This window comes from Microcaecilia unicolor, chromosome 8 (assembly GCF_901765095.1).
Source record: "Microcaecilia unicolor chromosome 8, aMicUni1.1, whole genome shotgun sequence".
In the NCBI taxonomy this organism is placed as follows: Eukaryota; Metazoa; Chordata; class Amphibia; order Gymnophiona; family Siphonopidae; genus Microcaecilia; species Microcaecilia unicolor.
The window spans coordinates 245,482,452-245,504,082 of NC_044038.1; the positions used below are offsets into that span (position 1 = coordinate 245,482,452).

The 21,631-nt window shown below is 46.5% G+C and overlaps 1 protein-coding gene across 1 annotated transcript in view; it reads right to left on the minus strand.

Moving 5' to 3' along the window:
- The window catches only part of LOC115475687 (protein MTSS 2-like), a 293,373-nt gene that overhangs the window by 136,498 nt on the left and 135,244 nt on the right, over window positions 1-21,631 (minus strand). Inside the window, exon 4 of the mRNA XM_030211609.1 lies at window positions 5,697-5,781. Coding sequence (XP_030067469.1) covers window positions 5,697-5,781 — 85 coding nt within the window. The remainder of the gene's footprint in view (window positions 1-5,696; window positions 5,782-21,631) is intronic.

The window sequence follows — 21,631 nt, forward strand, 5'->3', positions numbered from 1 at the left end:
GCCAATAGTTGCAAGATCCGAGACAACATGGTTTTACCAAAGGGAAATCGTGCCAAATGAATCTCATTGAATTCTTTGATTGGGTGACAGGAGAATTGAATCAGGGACGACCTATGGACGTAATCTACTTAGATTTCAGCAAAGCTTTTGACACGGTTCCCCACAGGAGGCTCTTAAATAAACTGGATGGGCTGAAGATAGGACCCAAAGTGGTGAACTGGATTAGGAACTGGTTGACGGACAGACGCCAGAGGGTGATGGTGAATGGAATTCGCTCGGAGGAGGGAAAGGTGAGTAGTGGAGTGCCTCAAGGATCGGTGCTGGGGCCGATTCTGTTCAATATATTTGTGAGTGACATTGCTGAAGGGTTAGAAGGTAAAGTTTGCCTATTTGCAGATGATACTAAAATCTGTAACAGAGTGGACACCCCGGAGGGAGTGAATAACATGAAAAAGGACCTACGGAAGCTAGAAGAATGGTCTAAGGTTTGGCAATTAAAATTCAATGCGAAGAAATGCAAAGTGATGCACTTAGGGAATAGAAATCCACGGGAGACGTATGTGTAGGCGGGGAGAGTCTGATAAGTACAGGCGGGGAGAGGGATCTTGGGGTGATAGCATCTGAGGATTTGAAGGCAACAAAACAGTGTGACAAGGCGGTGGCTGTAGCTAGAAGGTTGTTAGGCTGTATAGAGAGAGGTGTGACCAGCAGAAGAAAGGGGGTGTTGATGCCCCTGTATAAATCATTGGTGAGGCCCCACCTGGAGTATTGTGTTCAGTTTTGGAGGCCGTATCTTGCTAAGAATGTAAAAAGAATTGAAGCGGTGCAAAGAAATGCTATGAGAATGGTATGGGATTTGCGTTACAAGATTTATGAGGAGAGACTTGCTGACCTGAACATGTATACTCTGGAGGAAAGGAGAAACAGGGGTGATATGATACAGACGTTCAAATATTTAAAAGGTATTAATCCGCAAACGAACCTTTTCCGGAGATGCGAAGGCGGTAGAACGAGAAGACATGAAATGAGATTGAAGGGGGGCAGACTCAAGAAAAATGTCAGGAAATATTTTTTCACGGAGAGAGTAGTGGATGCTTGGAATGCCCTCCCGCGGGAGGTGGTGGAAATGAAAACGGTAACGGAATTCAAACATGCGTGGGATAAACATAAAGGAATCCTGTTCAGAAGGAATGGATCCTAAGGAGCTAGCCGAGATTGGGTGGCAGAGCCGGTGGCGGGAGGCAGGAATAGTGCTGTGCAGACTTATAAGGTCTATGCCAGAGCTGGTGGTGGGAGGCGGGACTGGTGGTTGGGAGGTGGGGATGGTGCTGGGCAGACTTATACGGTCTGTGCCAGAACCGGTGGTGGGAGGCGGGGCTGGTGGTTGGGAGGCGGGGTGGGCAGACTTATACGGTCTGTACCCTGAAAAGGACAGGTACAAATCAAGGTAAGTATACACAAAAAGTAGCACATATGAGTTTATCTTGTTGGGCAGACTGGATGGAACCGTGCAGGTCTTTTTCTGCCGTCATCTACTATGTTACTATGTTACCTTGAACCCCCCCCCCAAATATTAAGAAATCTTTATAAGTTTGGTTTGTTTTTTTGGGGGGGGGGGGGTACTGCAGTCCTACTGTATTTTTTTCTACACTTAATTTGCCTTCAAGCTTAATTTTTTTTTTTTTTTACTTGTTTTAAAGTTTCTTCTTTCTCATTTTTGCTTTGCTTCCCTGCTCCCTCTGCCCTCTCCTGTTTTGGCTGGGAGCAGTCCCAACCTGTAGTGGCTCTCTAAGAAGACGCAATTGCCATACCAACTTTTTTTTTACCACCAGAAGTGTGCTTTTTCAGCAAATATAGTCTCTTCTTTATAGCAATCGACTCTTTAAATTGAACTTTGATTAACTGTCTCTCTCGGAGGGATTTTCAGCTAGTATTGATACCAAATTTTTAGGCATCTTGGAATTCTTCACCTGTCATTTAGCAACCTTCTGTCCTCCAGACCCTGTTCTTTCTTCAGAGCACGAGCATTAGGAACTATATTTTAAAATAAATTTTTCCAACTCCTTTGATTCTGACATAAGGAGCTACAAAACAGTTTCTGTATGGGTTGGCATTGAACTATTTCTAGAAAACCCTCAAAGAATATATAAAGAAAGATGTTTTTAAAGAGTAAGAAGAGACCCTTCTTTACTCCGCCAGGTTTTGTTTAGCGGCCTCAACTACATATAAGCCAAACAGATGGTTTACCTTGAAATGAATAACCCTATCAACTACAGCTTATGGGAAACCTCAAATGACCACAACTAGCTAGAGGCCTTTTCAGGCAGAGACCCTACAAGCCATCACCTTAACTGACATTGTTGTACAGTCACAAGCCATGTCCACTAGGAGTCTGGTCATAAATATTACAAGCACCATGGGGAAACAAGAAAAAATTAATCATTCCCTAGCAGCGAGTCCCTTCCAGTTGCTAATTTGCATCTCACAGTTCTACAGTTCTGTGCATATATTAAATTTTACAGCAGTTTTCATGCACTGTCTACACTGTCAATCACAAATATTGCCGCTCTATCCAGTTTATCAAAGTACCTGACTGTAGCTGGTACAGTACTATCCACATTAGGGTCCAAGACCCATTGGTCCAGTTCTTCATTTATGATTAGCTCCGAAAAACACTTTACAATGTCTTGCCCTATAGTCTGGGCAAACATTTCTTCTCTATACTTTTCTACTATAAGACAAAGATCAATCTTGGATTGGACTGAAAGAGCTCCAAAGAATGACATCTAGTTTTTCTGTCCTCAAGTTTCTTTGCCTCAAACGTGATTCATGGCATTCCTAAGTTAACAGTCCTTTCTCTCCTACTCTGCAAATAATGAAAGGCCTGCTGACCTCTTCCCTCCTCTCAGTCAGAACATAACTTCCTCTATGACAATGGAGAAATCATCTTTGGAGTTGAAGCCTTATTGAAAAAATAAGGCTATGGATTGAAATGCTTGTATCATTCCACTACAGAGAAGGACAAAAATATTCTCAATATTCCTCTCAGCTCATGCTCTCATTTACTCAGACCGGTGAGCTTGACGTCTGTGCCGGGCAAAATGGTAAAAACTATTATTAAAAATACAATTACAGAGCATATTCAAAAGCATGGATTAATGAGACAAAGTCAACATGGATTTAGTGAAGGAAAATGTTGCCTCACCAATGTACTACATTTCTTTGAAGGGGTGAACAAATGTGGATAAAGGTGAGCCGGTCGATATTGTGTATCTGGATTTTCAAAAGGCATTTGACAAAGTACCTCATGACAGACTCCAGAGGAAATTGGAATATCATGGGTTTAGGAGGTAGTATTCTACTGTGGATTAAAAACCATTAAAGGATAGAAAACAGAGAGTAGGGTTAAATGGTCAGTATTCTCAATGGAGAAGGGTAAACAGTGGGGTTCCCCCAGGGGTCTATGATGGAACCGCCACTTTTTAACATATTTATAAATGATCTAGGTATGGGAACAACTAGTGAGGTAATTTGCCAATGACACAACATTATTCAACGTTGTTAAATCGCAAGAGGATTATGAAAAATTGCAAGATGACCTTACGAGACTGGAAGACTGGGCATCCAAATGGCAGATGATGTTTAATGTGAGCAAGTGCAAAGTGATGCATGTGGGAAAGAGGAACCCTAACTATAGCTACATGATGCAAGGTTCCACATTAGGAGTCACCAACCAGGAAAAGGATCTAGGAGTCATCGTTGATGATACTTTGAAACCCTTTGCTCAGTGTGCTGCGGCAGCAAAGAACGCAAATAGAATGTTAGGTATTAGGAAAGGAACGGAAAATAAAAATGAGGATGATATAATGCCTTTGTATCGTTCCATGGTGTGTCCACACCTTGAATACTGTGTGCAATTCTGGTCGCCGCATATCAAAAACGATATAGTGGAATTAAAAAAGGTACAGAGAAGGGAGATGAAAATGATAAAAGGGATGGGACAACTTCCCTATGAGGAAAGGGTGAAACGGCTTGGGCTTTTCAGCTTGGAGAAAAAACGGCTGAGGGGAGATATGATAGAGGTATATAAAATACTAAGTGGAGTGGAACGGATAGACATGAATCGCTTGTTTACTCTTCCATAAATACTAGGACTAGGGGGCACACAACGATACTACAAAGTAGTAAATTTAAAACGAATTGAAGAAAATATTTCTTCACTCAACGTGTAATTAAACTCTGGAATTTGTAGCCAGAGAATGTGGTAAAAGCAGTTAGCTTAGCAGGGTTTAAAAATGGTTTGGATAGCTTCCTAAAAGAAAAGTCCATAAGCTATTATTTTTTGTAAATCTTGTTTATTCACATCGGTACACAAGGAAACTTAAAACAACCATGTAGAATACAGTCTAAATAACATTCCCCACACCAAAACAGTTCCTTTTTTTTTTTTTGGCCCTCCCCCTCCCTCTACCCCGCCTTCCCCTCCCTTCCCATGTCCTATTCCCCCCCCCCCTCCCCTATCCCTCCCTTCCCTCACTTTTCAAGAGTTTAATATTCTACTTTTTGTCGTTGCAGTCAAAGTCTCCCAAAATGGGGCCCATAGCTTACAGTAATCATCTCCTTTTTTGGAAGCTAAGTCCGTAATTCTTCTCCGTTCTAAAGAGCACATATGAATCATGAGTGCTCGCCACTGCGCTATCGTTGGGCTTTCTGGAGACAGCCAAACTTGCAAAATCACCTTTTTCCCCATTAATACTGTCCTCTGTAAAAAGGTTTCCATGCCAGCCGGCTTGTGACTTTGTATTGTAAATCCATGAAATAATTGTCTCGGGGAGTGGTGCCATTTTGTTTACCACATGTCTGACACCTGTTCTGCCAAGGCTTTCCAGAATTTGTGTACCTTTTGGCATGTCCAAAACATGTGGCCTAGGTGAGCATTTGCTAAACCACACTTTGCACAGTAGTCATTGTCTCTTAGTGTCGCTTTATAGGCCCTGCGTGGTGATATGTAAAGGCGTAGTATAAACCTATATTGCGTTTCTTGCCAACATGCATTTTCAGTCAGTTTATAGGTCCTTTGTACGCAAGTTTCCAGCTGTTCCGCTGTAACGGTTACTCCCAACTCTGTTGTCCACTGTCTCGCTTCTTTGCCATATTCATATTTCTTTGCATGTTCCCGAAGAAGGTAGTGAAAACATTTAAGTGGTATCCGTGTTCGATCATCCAGACCCAACAACGTGTTGTATGTCTCCCAGCTTCCCGCGCTTAGCGGTGAGCCAGGAAGGGACTGAATATAATGTCGTAATTGCTTAAATGCGAATGCATCTTTCTTGTCCAGCTTGAACTCCGTACACAGGTCTTTGAATGGCTTTATTGTACCTTGCTCGGTCACCACGTGGAACACATATCTAACTCCATGTTGTCCATAAGCTATTATTAAAATGGAGTTGGGAAAATCCACTGCTCATTTCTGGGATAAGCAGCATAAAATGTAGTGTACTGTTTTGGGATCTTGCCAGGTACTTGTGACCTGGATTGGCCACTGTTGGAAACTGGATATTGGGCTTGATTGACCTTCTGGCTGTCCCAGTATGGCAACACTTATGTATTTATGTAAATCCAACTAAATGACACAAAAGAAAGTCAAAACAAAACTGATAAGTTTAATACAATTTTAAATAAGCATGTAAACTTACAGTGTTAGCTGTTTCAGTCGAGATTCAATATTCCTATGTCTCATACACATTCTGGTCAGTGCTGATCCAATTTCTTTTGTCGCACCTAAAACAAAGAACAAGTTAGTATTAAGACAAATACATTTTGGGTTAGAACATAAAAGACAAGTTTAATTCCTGACTCATGATTCTGTTCACAGCCCATAACAGTAGAGAAGCCATGTCCACTGTTTAACAGCAGATATCAAGTTCTAAAGGAAACATGGTTGCCTGACCCTTGGCAAATAAGTGAGATTACAAAAAAAAATGAGGTAAAATACCTCAAGTGGCTGCAAAAGAAAGGTCACCATTCTAGTTCTCACTGAAACTGTGGGGAAGAGAAAGTAGATGAAACTACTGTGCCAAAAAATAAATAGAAACACTAAAGGCTGCACAAATCTCCTACTTCTGGAACATGAAAACAGTGTACCTTCGAGGCAAGACGATTAAAAAGGCACAATGCTAAACTGATCAGGTGACTGAGTGCATACATGTTGTCGCGTGCTCGAGGACCTTGGCATACTGTCAGGCTTCTTCCCCGGGAGCACTGGGTTCGTGAGCCCATGGGCCACTACCGTGGAGCGGCAGTGGCAGGCAAGATCACCTCCAAGGTAGAGATGAGACAAAACTGGACCGGAACCCCGGACTGGAGTTCTACACCGGAATACACGGAACTGGAACGCACCGGACGGGTGCGCACTGGAGTGGAGCCCGCTGGACTGGAACACACTGGAGGGCCCCACAGGACTGGAACATACAGGAGTGAAACCCGCTGGACTGGAACACACTGGACCTAGGCTTCACCTACGCTTGACCACCTTTCCCCGAGGGTTGAGCCCTCAGGTTCTGGCAGCCGGTAGGACTTACAGGAAAACCCGGAACTGAACTTGCAAGCAGGAACAGCAGGAATGAAGATCCAGGAGTGCCCCCTGGCACCTAGGCGCAGGCAAGGCCGACAGGCAGGGACTGTCCGGGTTCTGGCAGTCGGCAGGTTTAAACACAATGACTAGTAAACTGTACCTAGGCTAATAGAAACGCTATACCCAGGCAAACCAGTCATACACAAGAAACATACACAGAGCACACTCAGGAGACTTGAAAGCTATACACCAGCTAACAACAAAGCTGTGCCCAAGCTAACAAGTCATGCACTGGAAACAAACACAGAGCACTAGCAAAGCTATACACAGGCTAACAAGCCCCACGGTGCCTAAGCTGGCTAGTCTAAACAAACACAGAGCACTAGCAAAGCTATACACAGGCTAACAAGCCACACGGTGCCTAAGCTGGCTAGTCTAAACAAACACAGAGCACTAGCAAAGCTATACATAGGCTAACAAGCCACACGGTGCCTAAGCTATCTAGTCAAACATAGAAACTCACACAGAGCAAACACTGAAACAGTGTACAGAGCACTCTATACACCAGGGCCCTTAGATGAAATGCAAAGGCCCGGGCTGTAGTCTCTAAGTGATTAATAAAGCCCTTCCACACCAGAGGCACAGCTGCAGCAATCACCTTGCATCCAAACAGAGGCTTGACACACAGAGAAGTCAGCCCAGCGGGAGCCATCTTGGATACTGGCATAGAGGAGTCGGCGGCAGCCATCTTGGAAAAGGCATAGCCCACACAGGTGAGGTTCAGTAGGTCAATCAGCACACAGAGCCAGAGAGAAACTAAGACAGACACAGAGACAAGCAGAAGCCAGCACAGCCACTGACTCCCAAAAACAGGGTAAGTCTGAGGGTGGTCACGGCCACACACGTAACACATGTAAAGACAGGAGTTCCCCAAACCTGGCCTGAATGTGGTATTAGGGGGACAAATGAAGGGGTCTTGCCTATTTATCATGCATCATACTGAATACTCTTCAATTTTTTAACTTTATCATTTTTTTTTATTAGACATTTCAATATTACAGAATAGGAAAAAAAATATCCATGGAATAAATTCCAAAGCAATAAGAAATCAATTGGTCCTCATTGCGGATAAGAAAGCTGTAATAAGATTAAATACCAGGACTAAACCATCCCTCCACATAACACATTTTATAAAATCAACAGAAATAATAAAACTGATTACTCCAAAAGAGGTCAGCATGGAAACCTCCAAAAGAAAGATAGAAATGAAGTTTTGAATTGTAAAAAGTGATCTCTATTTTCAGAAAATCTGGAAAGATCTGAAAAAGTAATTTTTTAGTCCACAAAGACATCTTTCTTAGAAAAGTAATTTTTAAAAACAATTTTTTTTCCAGTTCAACCACAAATTTGAACACCAAAGTCACTCAAAAGTAGATCACACCCTAAGAAGTTAAGGAAATCATTTAAATTAGTTATAGAAAAGGTTCTCTACCCCCCCCTGAATGGCTTACAGGAACAATAGTGAAAATAAATTTGACGGTATTTATGTGATGTAGATTTGATTTTACTGTGTATGTATATTTGGAAACCACCTAGGCTGTACATGGGGTATAAATTTTTAAAATAAATAAGAACAGCCGGCAGCCTGTCAGCAGATTTCAGCCAGCAGCTGCGGGAGTTCCTGGAGGGGGATGCACAGGGTCAGGTTTCGGTATCTTGGTTTTGTAAAGAATTGGGAAATCGTTCGTCAACAACGACCTTGCAAATGGTGGCTGACCGGTGGGAGCGGGATGTGGGTAGGTCAATTGAGGCAAAGCTATTGTTGGCAACGCTCAAAGGGGGCCCACGAATGGTGCATAGCACAGAACTGCAAGAGTACCAGTTTCATACACTACATAGAGCATACTTCTCCCCCCAGCAGGTTAGCCATGCTGGGGTAGTGGATAAGGGACAATGTCAGAAATGTGGAACTATAGGGGCTTCTTTATATCATGGATTGTGGCAGAGTAGATACATAAGAGCATTTTAGTCAGCTATAGCGGGATTCTTCTGTTTGGTATTTGGACGTAGGGTGTCCCTCAAGTTTGAAAAAACGATTTTCTGGTGGGGGTCAGGAAAGTTGGGTGATAAGTTATTTTTAGGTAAAGCTTGTATTCTGGGAAAGAAATGTATTCTTAACCATTGGATTCAGGATCATCCCCCCTCTGTATGGTATTGGAGGAATAAATAACATAAACTCATGATATGGGAGTCAGAGGGTGCCCACTTGTCTCCGAAGAGGCAGCAGAGGTTTCTGGCGATCTGGGGGGCTTATTTGACTAGAGTTTCTCCCGCAGCTCGGAATCAAAATTTTGAACAGATTTTCACTGGGCCGTTGAGAGCAGCTAGGTGGGGGGACCAGGCATCACAGGGATGGGTTAGGGGGTTGGGGATTAGGGGATAGAAAATATATTACTTGAGGGTAGTTCGGACTAGAAGGGCAAAGGTCTGGCCTACACATGTGGAACCAATGTTCTTGGGTGGGGTTAGTGGGATAGGAGGTATAGGGAGGGACACGAGGACACGGAGGTATAATTGTCTTTTGGAAGTAGTTGTTGCTATGTTGGTATGCTTAGGATCTGTTTTCAAAGTCTATGCAAGAGTATGTTGTTCGCTATTGAGAAGCTTTCCAATTAGACTGTTTCTAGTTAAACACACAGAATATAACACACAAAGAGACAGAAACTTTATGTAGTAGGAGACTAAGGAAGGATTAAAGTTCCTTAAATAAGTTCACTGTAGTTGGGAACTGATAAGGGTCTGTGTTTAATGTTATACATAGAATAAAGGTGCGGGGTGGGGATACACTGCTTTAAAACAAAAAAAGAAAGTTGAAGGAATGTAATTGCTTGCCCACACTTCGTACTTCTTGTTATTTGAGTCTGTATGCAATTCCACTGTGGACGTGTCTCTTCTGTATTGACCTCAATAAAAGCCATTGAATATAAAATAAATAAGAAACATAATAAAATTTGTAAATCACAACAGGCTCATACTTCTTATTTATTTATTTATTTATTTATATAGACAAAGTGTGTCTTTATTTGTTGTATTTATATCCCACCTCTTTGCAGGCTCAATGTGGCTTACAATACATCATGGATAATGGAAATATGAGGAGAGTAGACATTTGGTAATACAGAAGGAATTGAGTTGTATGGTGACGTAGTACATAGTAGTGGGAATTTAAAGAAGTTGGTCAATTCGTAGACCACTTTCAGGTTACGTGGCAGTTCGTTCCAGAGTTGTGCACTCATGTAGGAAAAGGTTGATGCATGCATTAGTTTGTACTTTAGACCTTTACAACTGGGGAAATGGAGATTGAGAAATGTGCGAGAAGATTTTTTAGCATTCCTGGATGGTAGGTCTATCAGGTCTGACATATAGGCTGGAGCATCGCCATGGATGATTTTATGTACTAGGGTGCATATTTTGAACGTGATGCGTTCTTTGAGTGGGAGCCAGCGTAGCTTCTCTAGTAGGGGTGTTGCACTCTCGTATTTTGGTTTTCCAAATATGAGTCTGGCTGCCGTGTTTTGGGCTGTTTGGAGTTTTTTTAGTATTTGCTCTTTGCAGCCGGCATAGAGTGAGTTGCAATAATCTAGATGGCTGAGTACTAATGATTGTACCAGATTGCGGAAGAGTGTCCTCGGGAAGAATGGTCGTACTCTTTTTAATTTCCACATTGATTGGAACATCTTTTTGGTTGTGTTTTTCGCATGATTCTCAAGCGTTAGGTGCCGGTCTATGGTAACTCCAAGAATTTTCAAGGTTTCTGAAATGGGTAGGTTTAATTTTGGTGTGTTGATGGTGGTGAATTTGCTTGTATTATGTTGAGAGGTAAGTACTAGGCATTAGGTTTTTTCTGCATTGAGTTTTAACTGAAAGGCATCTGCCCAGGAGTGCATGATTTGGAGGCTTTGGTTGATGTCGCTGGAAATTTCTTTCAGGTCTTGATTAAATGAGATGTAGATCGTTATATCATCAGCATAAATGTAAGGATTGAGGTTTTGGTTGGATAATAGTTTGGCCAGCGGTGTCATCATTAGGTTGAATAGAGTCGGTGAAAGGGGAGATCCCTGTGGGACTCCGCATTCGGGTGTCCATGCCGTTGATGTATTCGACTTTGATGTCACCTGATATGAGCGTGTGGTTAGGAATCCTTTAAACCAGTTAAGAACATTGCCTCCAATGCCGAAGTATTCAAGGATGTGTAGTAGGATTCCATGATCAACCATGTCGAAGGTGCTTGACATGTCGAATTGCAGAAGTAGTATGTTCTTGCCAGTTGCAATCGTTTGTTTGAATTTCGTCATGAGCGTAATTAATACTGTTTCCGTACTGTGATTAGAGCGAAATCCTGACTGGGAATCGTGTAGTATTGAGAATTTGTTTAGATATTCTGTAAATTATTTGGTTACCATTCCTTCTGTTGTTTTAGTTATTAAGGGGATGGATGCAACTGGTCTATAGTTGGTTATTTCGCTTGCATTTTTCTTTGCATCTTTGGGTATGGGGGTGAGTAGAATGTTTCCTTTTTCCTTTGGGAAGAGTCCATTTTGTAACATAAAATTAACGTGTTTCATTAGGTCTGTGATGAAGTGTTGGGGTGCTAATTTCATAAGGGTGTTGGGGCATGTATCTAATTTGCAATGAGATTTGGCAAATGTTTTAAGTGTTTGGGAAATAAGATCTTCCGATATTGTCTCAAATTCATTCCAGATCCTATCTGCTGGGTATGTTCCAGGGTTTGGGTCTAGGCAATCTAGAAGTGTAGCATATTCGATGGGGCTGGTAGGTATTTTGAGTCGTAGTTGTACTATTTTCTCTTTAAAGTATTTTGTGAGGTTATCTGCAGGACATACTTCAAGTAATTTCTTAGCAAGATCAAAAGAGATGTGTCCTAGAAAAAAAAAAAAAAAGAGGTAAAATTCTCTGTCCTAAAGATTTCAAGATTCTCTAGTAATTTATATAGACAAAGTGTGTCTTTAATCCAAACAGCATCAGCTGCCTGGCCTGTAGCTTACAATCCCCCTTCTAAATTTTTGTAAGTCTTTGATCATGCTCCTGCAACTTGTCAAACGTTTCCTCTGTAAAGGTAGCTGACCAATCATTCTTTTCAAAGGTGACCGCTCCAACCACTTCCTAAGAGAACAGTACTTCCAATTCTACACTCACTGCTAAAGCAATGAGTGTAGGAAGAAATTTATGAGAAATATTCCAAGGACGGGAAGAGAACCTGGAGAGCCAGACTCAGCCAAATGAAGTCTTCTTCCCATAAACTCTTTCCCTTGCCTGGGTGTTCACCATCAGAGGAGTCCTCATAATGAGACTCAAAGAAGCCCCAAATGAAGAGGTACAGGAGAAGGACTAACCTGATGGCTATCACATCTTTTGTCCATAGGGCTGGTAACTGGAGCAGTCAATGCTGGAATAGCTCTTCCCTTTCCTCTTCCCCATTTCGGAAGCAGGAGCCTAATCCTCAGGTGCCTCCAAAGTGTCCTGAAATGGCACTAAAGGGGCATTATCCCCTTTGTTCTCAGGCCCCTTCGGTCGCACAGGCATGTTGCAGAAATACTTTATTTTCAAGATCCAATAGCTTGGTAATGTCTCAAGAGAGGGCAGGCACGAACAGCATCCCTTCACCTCTAGCACCTGTACCAGCTCACCCTTTTCACACATCTCAACCAGCCTTCCAAAACAGCTCCTCTCTCAAACATTTTCCATTTTAAAATGCATAAAGATCTTGTGGAAAGATTTAGCGAATGCTACATACCTGTAGAAGGTATTCTCCGAGGACAGCAGGCTGATTGTTCTCACTGATGGGTGACGTCCACGGCAGCCCCTCCAATCGGAAACTTCACTAGCAAAGTCCTTTGCTAGCCCTCGCGCGCATGCGCGGCCGTCTTCCCGCCCGAAACCGGCTCGAGCCGGCCAGTCCAGTATGTAGCAAGACAATACACTTCAAGGGAAGACACAACTCCAAAGGGGAGGCGGGCGGGTTGGTGAGAACAATCAGCCTGCTGTCCTCGGAGAATACCTTCTACAGGTATGTAGCATTCGCTTTCTCCGAGGACAAGCAGGCTGCTTGTTCTCACTGATGGGGTATCCCTAGCCCCCAGGCTCACTCAAAACAACAACATTGGTCAATTGGGCCTCGCAACGGCGAGGACATAACTGAGATTGACCTAAAAAATTTACCAACTAACTGAGAGTGTAGCCTGGAACAGAACAAACAGGGCCCTCGGGGGGTGGAGTTGGATCCTAAAGCCCAAACAGGTTCTGAAGAACTGACTGCCCGAACCGACTGTCGCGTCGGGTATCCTGCTGCAGGCAGTAATGAGATGTGAATGTGTGGACAGATGACCACGTCGCAGCTTTGCAAATTTCTTCAATGGAGGCTGACTTCAAGTGGGCTACCGACGCAGCCATGGCTCTAACATTATGAGCCGTGACATGACCCTCAAGAGCCAGCCCCGCCTGGGCGTAAGTGAAGGAAATGCAATCTGCTAGCCAATTGGATATGGTGCGTTTCCCTACAGCCACTCCCCTCCTATTGGGGTCAAAAGAAACAAACAATTGGGCGGACTGTCTGTGGGGCTGTGTCCGCTCCAGGTAGAAGGCCAATGCTCTCTTGCAGTCCAATGTGTGCAGCTGACGTTCAGCAGGGCAGGAATGAGGACGGGGAAAGAATGTTGGCAAGACAATTGACTGGTTCAGATGGAACTCCGACACGACCTTTGGCAGAAACTTAGGGTGAGTGCGGAGGACTACTCTGTTGTGATGAAATTTGGTGTAAGGGGCCTGGGCTACCAGGGCCTGAAGCTCACTGACTCTACGAGCCGAAGTAACTGCCACCAAGAAAATGACCTTCCAGGTCAAGTACTTCGGATGGCAGGAATTCAGTGGCTCGAAAGGAGGTTTCATCAGCTGGGTGAGAACGACATTGAGATCCCATGACACTGTCGGAGGCTTGACAGGGGGCTCTGACAAAAGCAAACCTCTCATGAAGCGAACAACTAAAGGCTGTCCTGAGATCGGCTTACCTTCCACTTGGTAATGGTATGCACTGATTGCACTAAGGTGAACCCTTACGGAGTTGGTCTTCAGACCAGACTCAGACAAGTGCAGAAGGTATTCAAGCAGGGTCTGTGTAGGACAAGAGCGAGGATCTAGGGCCTTGCTGTCACACCAGACGGCAAACCTCCTCCAATGAAAGAAGTAACTTCTCTTAGTGGAGTCTTTCCTGGAAGCAAGCAAGATGCGGGAGACACCCTCTGGCAGACCCAAAGAGGCAAAGTCTACGCCCTCAACATCCAGGCCGTGAGAGCCAGGGACTGGAGGTTGGGATGCAGAAGAGCCCCTTCGTCCTGCGTGATGAGGGTCGGAAAACACTCCAATCTCCACGGTTCTTCGGAGGATAACTCCAGAAGAAGAGGGAACCAGATCTGACGCGGCCAAAAGGGAGCAATCAGAATCATGGTGCCTCGGTCTTGCTTGAGTTTCAACAAAGTCTTCCCCACCAGAGGTATGGGAGGATAAGCATACAGCAGACCTTCCCCCCAATCCAGGAGGAAGGCATCCGACGCCAGTCTGCCGTGGGCCTGAAGCCTGGAACAGAACTGAGGGACCTTGTGGTTCACTTGAGATGCGAAGAGATCCACCAGGGGGGTGCCCCACGCCTGGAAGATCTGTCGCACCACACGGGAATTGAGCGACCACTCGTGAGGTTGCATAATCCTGCTCAACCTGTCGGCCAGACTGTTGTTTACGCCTGCCAGATATGTGGCTTGGAGCACCATGCCTTGACGGCGAGCCCAGAGCCACATGCTGACGGCTTCCTGACACAGGGGGCGAGATCCGGTGCCCCCCTGCTTGTTGACATAGTACATGGCAACCTGATTGTCTGTCTGAATTTGGATAATTTGGTGGGACAGCCGATCTCTGAAAGCCTTCAGAGCGTTCCAGATCGCTCGCAACTCCAGAAGATTGATCTGTAGATCGCTTTCTTGGAGGGACCACCTTCCTTGGGTGTGAAGCCCATCGACATGAGCTCCCCATCCCAGGAGAGACGCATCCGTGGTCAGCACTTTTTGTGGCTGAGGAATTTGGAAGGGACGTCCCAGAGTCAAATTGGAGCAAATCGTCCACCAATACAGGGATTCGAGAAAACTCGTGGACAGGTGGATCACGTCCTCTAGACCCCCAGCGGCCTGATACCACTGGGAGGCTAGGGTCCATTGAGCAGATCTCATGTGAAGGCGGGCCATGGGAGTCACATGAACTGTGGAGGCCATGTGGCCCAGCAATCTCAACATCTGCCGAGCTGTGATCTGCTGGGACGCTCGCACCCGCGAGACGAGGGACAACAAGTTGTTGGCCCTCGCCTCTGGGAGATAGGCGCGAGCCGTCCGAGAATCCAGCAGGGCTCCGATGAATTCGAGTTTCTGCACTGGGAGAAGATGGGACTTTGGGTAATTTATCACAAACCCCAGTAGCTCCAGGAGGCGAATAGTCATCTGCATGGACTGCAGGGCTCCTGCCTCGGATGTGTTCTTCACCAGCCAATCGTCGAGATATGGGAACACGTGCACCCCCAGCCTGCGAAGCGCCGCTGCTACCACAGCTAGGCACTTTGTGAACACCCTGGGCGCAGAGGCGAGCCCAAAGGGTAGCACACAGTACTGGAAGTGGCGTGTGCCCAGCTGAAATCGCAGATACTGTCTGTGAGCTGGCAGTATCGGGATGTGTGTGTAGGCATCCTTCAAGTCCAGAGAGCATAGCCAATCGTTTTGCTGAATCATGGGGAGAAGGGTGCCCAGGGAAAGCATCCTGAACTTTTCTTTTACGAGATATTTGTTCAGGGCCCTTAGGTCTAGGATGGGACGCATCCCCCCTGTTTTCTTTTCCACAAGGAAGTACCTGGAATAGAATCCCAGCCCTTCTTGCCCGGATGGCACGGGCTCGACCGCATTGGCGCTGAGAAGGGCGGAGAGTTCCTCTGCAAGTACCTGCTTGTGCTGGAAGCTGTAGGACTGAGCTCCCGGTGGACAATTTGGAGGTTTTGAGGCCAAATTGAGGGTGTATCCTTGCCGGACTATTTGGAGAACCCACTGATCGGAGGTTATGAGAGGCCACCTTTGGTGAAAAGCTTTCAACCTCCCTCCGACAGGCAGGTCGCCCGGCACTGACACTTGGATGTCGGCTATGCTCTGCTGGAGCCAGTCAAAAGCTCGCCCCTTGCTTTTGCTGGGGAGCCGCGGGGCCTTGCTGAGTCGCACGCTGCTGACGAGAGCGAGCGCGCTGGGGCTTAGCCTGGGCCGCAGGCTGTCGGGAAGGAGGATTGTACCTACGCTTGCCAGAAGTATAGGGAACAGTCTTCCTTCCCCCGAAAAATCGTCTACCTGTAGAGGTAGAAGCTGAAGGCTGCCGGCGGGCGAACTTGTCGAATGCGGTGTCCCGCTGGTGGAGAGACTCTACCACCTGCTCGACTTTTTCGCCAAAAATGTTATCCGCACGGCAAGGCGAGTCCGCAATCCGCTGCTGGAGTCTATTCTCCAGGTCGGCGGCACGCAGCCATGAGAGCCTGCGCATCACCACACCTTGAGCAGCGGCCCTGGACGCAACATCAAAAGTGTCATAAACTCCTCTGGCCAGGAATTTTCTGCACGCCTTCAGCTGCCTGACCACCTCCTGAAAAGGCTTGGCTTGCTCAGGGGGAAGAGCATCAACCAAGCCCGCCAACTGCCGCACATTGTTCCGCATGTGTATGCTCGTGTAGAGCTGGTAAGACTGGATCTTGGACACGAGCATAGAGGAATGGTAGGCCTTCCTCCCAAAGGAGTCTAAGGTTCTAGCGTCCTTGCCCGGGGGCGCCGAAGCATGTTCCCTAGAACTCTTAGCCTTCTTTAGGGCCAAATCCACAACTCCAGAGTCATGAGGCAACTGGGTGCGCATCAGCTCTGGGTCCCCATGGATCCGGTACTGGGACTCGATCTTCTTGGGAATGTGGGGGTTAGTTAATGGCTTGGTCCAGTTCGCAAGCAATGTCTTCTTCAGGACATGGTGCAAGGGAACAGTGGACGCTTCCTTAGGTGGAGAAGGATAGTCCAGGAGCTCAAACATTTCAGCCCTGGGCTCGTCCTCCACAACCACCGGGAAGGGGATGGCCGTAGACATCTCCCGGACAAAGGAGGCAAAAGACAGACTCTCAGGAGGAGAAAGCTGTCTCTCAGGAGAGGGAGTGGGATCAGACGGAAGACCCTCAGACTCCTCGTCAGAGAAATATCTGGGATCTTCCTCTTCCTCCCACGAGGCCTCACCCTCGGTGTCAGACACAAGTTCACGGACCTGTGTCTGCAACCTCGCCCTGCTCGACTCGGTGGAACCCCGTCCACGATGGGGGCGTCGAGAGGTAGACTCCCTCGCCCGCATCGGCGAAGCTCCCTCCGCCGACGTAGTCGGGGAGCCTTCCTGGGAGGTGGCCGCGGTCGGCACCGCACGCGGTACCGACGTCGGGGACCTCAACCTGGGCGATGGGCCAGCCGGCGCCACGCTCGACGGTACCGGAGGCGCAAGCACCGCCGGTACCGGAGGGGTAGGGCGCAACAGCTCTCCCAGAATCTCTGGGAGAACGGCCCGGAGGCTCTCGTTTAGAGTGGCTGCAGAGAAAGGCTGAGAGGTCGATGCAGGCGTCGACGTCAGTACCTGTTCCGGGCGTGGAGGCTGTTCCGGGCTGTCCAGAGCGGAGCGCATCGACACCTCCTGAACAGAGGGTGAGCGGTCCTCTCGGTGCCGATGCCTGCTGGGTGCCGAATCCCTCGGCGACCCAGAGCTCTCGGTGCCGACACGGGGAGGAGACCGGTGTCGATGCTTCTTCGATTTCTTCCGAAGCATGTCACCGGAGCTCCCCGGCACCGACGAGGAGGACGTCGAATCCATCCGTCGCTTCCTCGGGGCCGAGACTGAAGAAGGTCGATCTCGGGGGGGCTGTACCGCAGGAGCCCTCAGGGTAGGAGGAGACCCACCCGAGGGCTCACCGCCACCAGCAGGGGAATGGACAGCCCTCACCTGCACTCCACCCGATGCACCACCGTCCGACGACATCAGCAGACGAGGTCCTGGTACCACCGACGTCGATGCAGCTATCCGATGTCTCGGCGCCGATGCAGAGGCCCGATGCCTCGATGCAGGGGCGGCCGAGGAAGATGATCTGGACGCTGACGACGTCGATGCACTCGAAGATCCCGGTGCCGATGCCGACGAAGAGCCCGAGAACAACACGTTCCACTGGGCTAGTCTCGCTACCTGAGTCCGCCTTTGAAGCAGGGAACACAGACTGCAGTTCTGAGGGCGGTGCTCGGCCCCCAGACACTGAAGACACGACGAGTGTCGATCAGTGAGCGAGATAACCCGGGCGCACTGGGTGCACTTCTTGAAGCCGCTGGAAGGCTTCGATGTCATGGGCGGAAAAATCACGCCGGCGAAATCAAAAGCCGAAATGGCGAAATTTGAAGCACCAAAATTTAGAGGGAGAAAAATCTCGACCGAGGCCGAAAGAGGCCTACCCCGACGACGAAAGAAAACTTACAGGGGCAAAAAGCTGGAAGTACGGGGAGGATTTACACGAAACCCGGCGGGGGGTTTCCGGAGCACTTCCCGACTAAGACAAAGCTTTCCCGAAGGAAAAAAACACGCTCAAAACAAATTGGACGCGCGAGGTCGACTTTCCGGGGCTCGACACGGCGAAAACACGACCGTACCGAGTGCGGACAAAAGAAGACTGGCCGGCTCGAGCCGGTTTCGGGCGGGAAGACGGCCGCGCATGCGCGGTGCGCGCGGGCGCGCGAGGGCTAGCAAAGGACTTTGCTAGTGAAGTTTCCGATTGGAGGGGCTGCCGTGGACGTCACCCATCAGTGAGAACAAGCAGCCTGCTTGTCCTCGGAGAAAATGCTGCTACCACTATATCTTGGATTTGAGTTAGCAAGTTTGAGGAAGTCACTAACTGTAGTTCAATTTCCATGTTAGCCCTAAAGATTTGAGATTGGACTAGAAAAGGGAGTCCCTGTACTCTTATCAATGCTGGACAGGTTTGCAGCCTGCAAGGAAAGAGAACTATGAGGAGAGGAAACCAGCTCTAATGAGGCCAGCAGGCTATGGTTTTAATTTTATTTCAAAATTTCTTATCTCAATCATCTAACAAATCTAGGTGGCTTACTCTGTGTCACTGTATACTTGACTGTTTGAAATTTGTACAAAGATTTTGCTATTAGAGGGATGGATGGAGGAACATAGCCCAGTTTAAGGCTAGCACATCCCTTGATAGACAGTTTTGAGATTGATACATTGAATGATAATGGGGCAATGTTTTATTTTTGCTGCTAGCAAATATAAGAACATAAGAATAGCCATACTGTAATTTGTAATTTACTTAGTGTTTGCTTCTCAGAAACTAATTAAATGTAATTAAAATGCTAATGAAAACTCTCCTCTTGTTATCCTAATTAGAATAATTGACTATAAATGAAGAGTTGAGCTAGGGTGGGTGGGAATGAGGACTGAACTAGTCCCTACTATGCCTTCTAGAGTCTGTTAATGCAGAAAATTCAAGTTTTAGAAATATGGGGAAAAGGGTATGAAGACTGGTTAATAAAGTTTGCTTTTTTTTTTTTAAATTCTGTGTTCATCATTATCCTGCAATTCCTCTTTTAAACACAATTTTTAAGTTACCAAGCACAGACCAAAATAACGTCACTTACCCAGAGAAATGTCATCTTCTCTCAGAACTTCTCAGAAAGAAAGTTAAGTGGGACCTTTCCTCGCTATATAGTTTGGATTCTAAGGAGACTATTTCAAACAAACTCTTAAAGGTTATAAATAGAAATCAAACAAAATAAAACATGGAAAAGAAAATAAGATGATACCTTTTTTATTGGACATAACTTAATGCATTTCTTGATTAGCTTTCGAAGGTTGACCTTCTTCGTCAGATCGGAGATAAGCAAATGTGTTAGCAGATAGTATATATAAGAGAAACATCAAAGCATTACTTTGACAGTCTGACAGAGTGGGAGGGTGGGGGTATGCATGGGGACATCAAAGCATTTCACTGATATTCTAACAGGATGGGTGTTGGTAGGTGAGAGGAGGGTAATAAACAGAGAAATAAACAGAAAAATACAGCTTTATGGTTTATAATGGGTTAGAAAACCCAGATCCTTATTAAGTCCTGTTTGTTGTGTGTCAAAATATTCAATCACTCTTATTTCAAAGGTCTTACGTTCCTGTATTGTTTTAAAATTACCTTTCAGGATTCTTACTGTGAAATCACTGGTGCAGTGTTCTGGTCTTGTGAAGTGTTGGCCCACAGGGGTGGGGGCTTGACTGGCACCGGCTATTTTCATGTGATGTCTGTGTAGATTGAATCTTGTCTTAAGCATCTGGCCTATTTCTCCAATATAGCATCCTTCGTTACATTTTTTACACTGAATGATATATACCACTTTGGAAGATGAGCATGTAAAATAGTCCTTTACGTTGAATATTTTTCCTTTGTGAATGACTGTGGGGTCTTGTGAAATGTTTTGGCATAGTTTGCAGCTGGCTGTGTTACAGGGAAACGTGCCCTTTTCTTTTTCCGTCTGTGTTGGAAGTTTACTTCTGATCAGCTTGTGTTTTAAATTTGGTGGCTGTCGGAAGGCCAGCACTGGTGGGGATGGGAATATCTCTTTCAGTAATTCATCTTCCTGGAGTAGTGGCTGTAGGTCTCTTATGATTTTCCTCAGTTTCTCCAGCTCTGGGTTGTATGTCATTACAAAGGGAATTCTGTCTGTGGCTTTTTTTTTCTTTGTACTGTAGCAGATTTTCCCTAGGTGTTTTGAGGGAGGAGGCAATATTCTTGGAGATTATTTTGGGGTTGTAGCCTGTTTGAAGGATGCATTCAGGGTTTCAAGGTGTCTGTGTCTCTATCCTCTGGGTCAGTGAATGATACATACCTGTAGCAGGTGTTCTCCGAGGACAGCAGGCTGATTGTTCTCACGACTGGGTGACGTCCGCGGCAGCCCCCACCAACCGGAAGAAGCTTCGCGGGCGGTCCGCACGCAGGGCACGCCCATCGCGCACGCGCGGCCGTCTTCCCGCCCGTGCGCGACCGTTCCCGCCAGTTGAATGACAAGCAAAAATGATGAAAACGCAACTCCAAAGGGGAGGAGGGAGGGTAGGTGAGAACAATCAGCCTGCTGTCCTCGGAGAACACCTGCTACAGGTATGTATCATTCACTTTCTCCGAGGACAAGCAGGCTGCTTGTTCTCACGACTGGGGTATCCCTAGCTCTCAGGCTCACTCAAAACAAGAACCCAGGTCAATTGAACCTCGCAACGGCGAGGATACAACAGAAAATTGACCTACGAAGAACAACTAACTGAGAGTGCAGCCTGACCAGAATAAATTCGGGTCCTGGAGGGTGGAGTTGGATTTACACCCCAAACAGATTCTGCAGCACCGACTGCCCGAACCGACTGTCGCGTCAGGTATCCTGCTGGAGGCAGTAATGTGATGTCAATGTGTGGACAGATGACCACGTCGCAGCCTTGCAAATCTCTTCAATAGTGGCTGACTTCAAGTGGGCCACTGACGCTGCCATGGCTCTAACACTATGAGCCGTGACATGACCCTCAAGACCCAGCCCAGCCTGGGCGTAAGTGAAGGAAATGCAATCTGCTAGCCAATTGGAGATGGTGCGTTTCCCGACAGCGACCCCTAGCCTGTTAGGGTCGAAAGAAACAAACAATTGGGCGGACTGTCTGTGGGGCTGTGTCCGCTCCAAGTAAAAGGCCAATGCTCTCTTGCAGTCCAATGTGTGCAACTGACGTTCAGCAGGGCGGGTATGAGGCCTGGGGAAGAATGTTGGCAAGACAATTGACTGGTTAAGATGGAACTCCGACACCACCTTTGGCAGGAACTTTGGGTGGGTGCGGAGCACTACTCTGTTGTGATGAAATTTGGTATATGGAGCATGA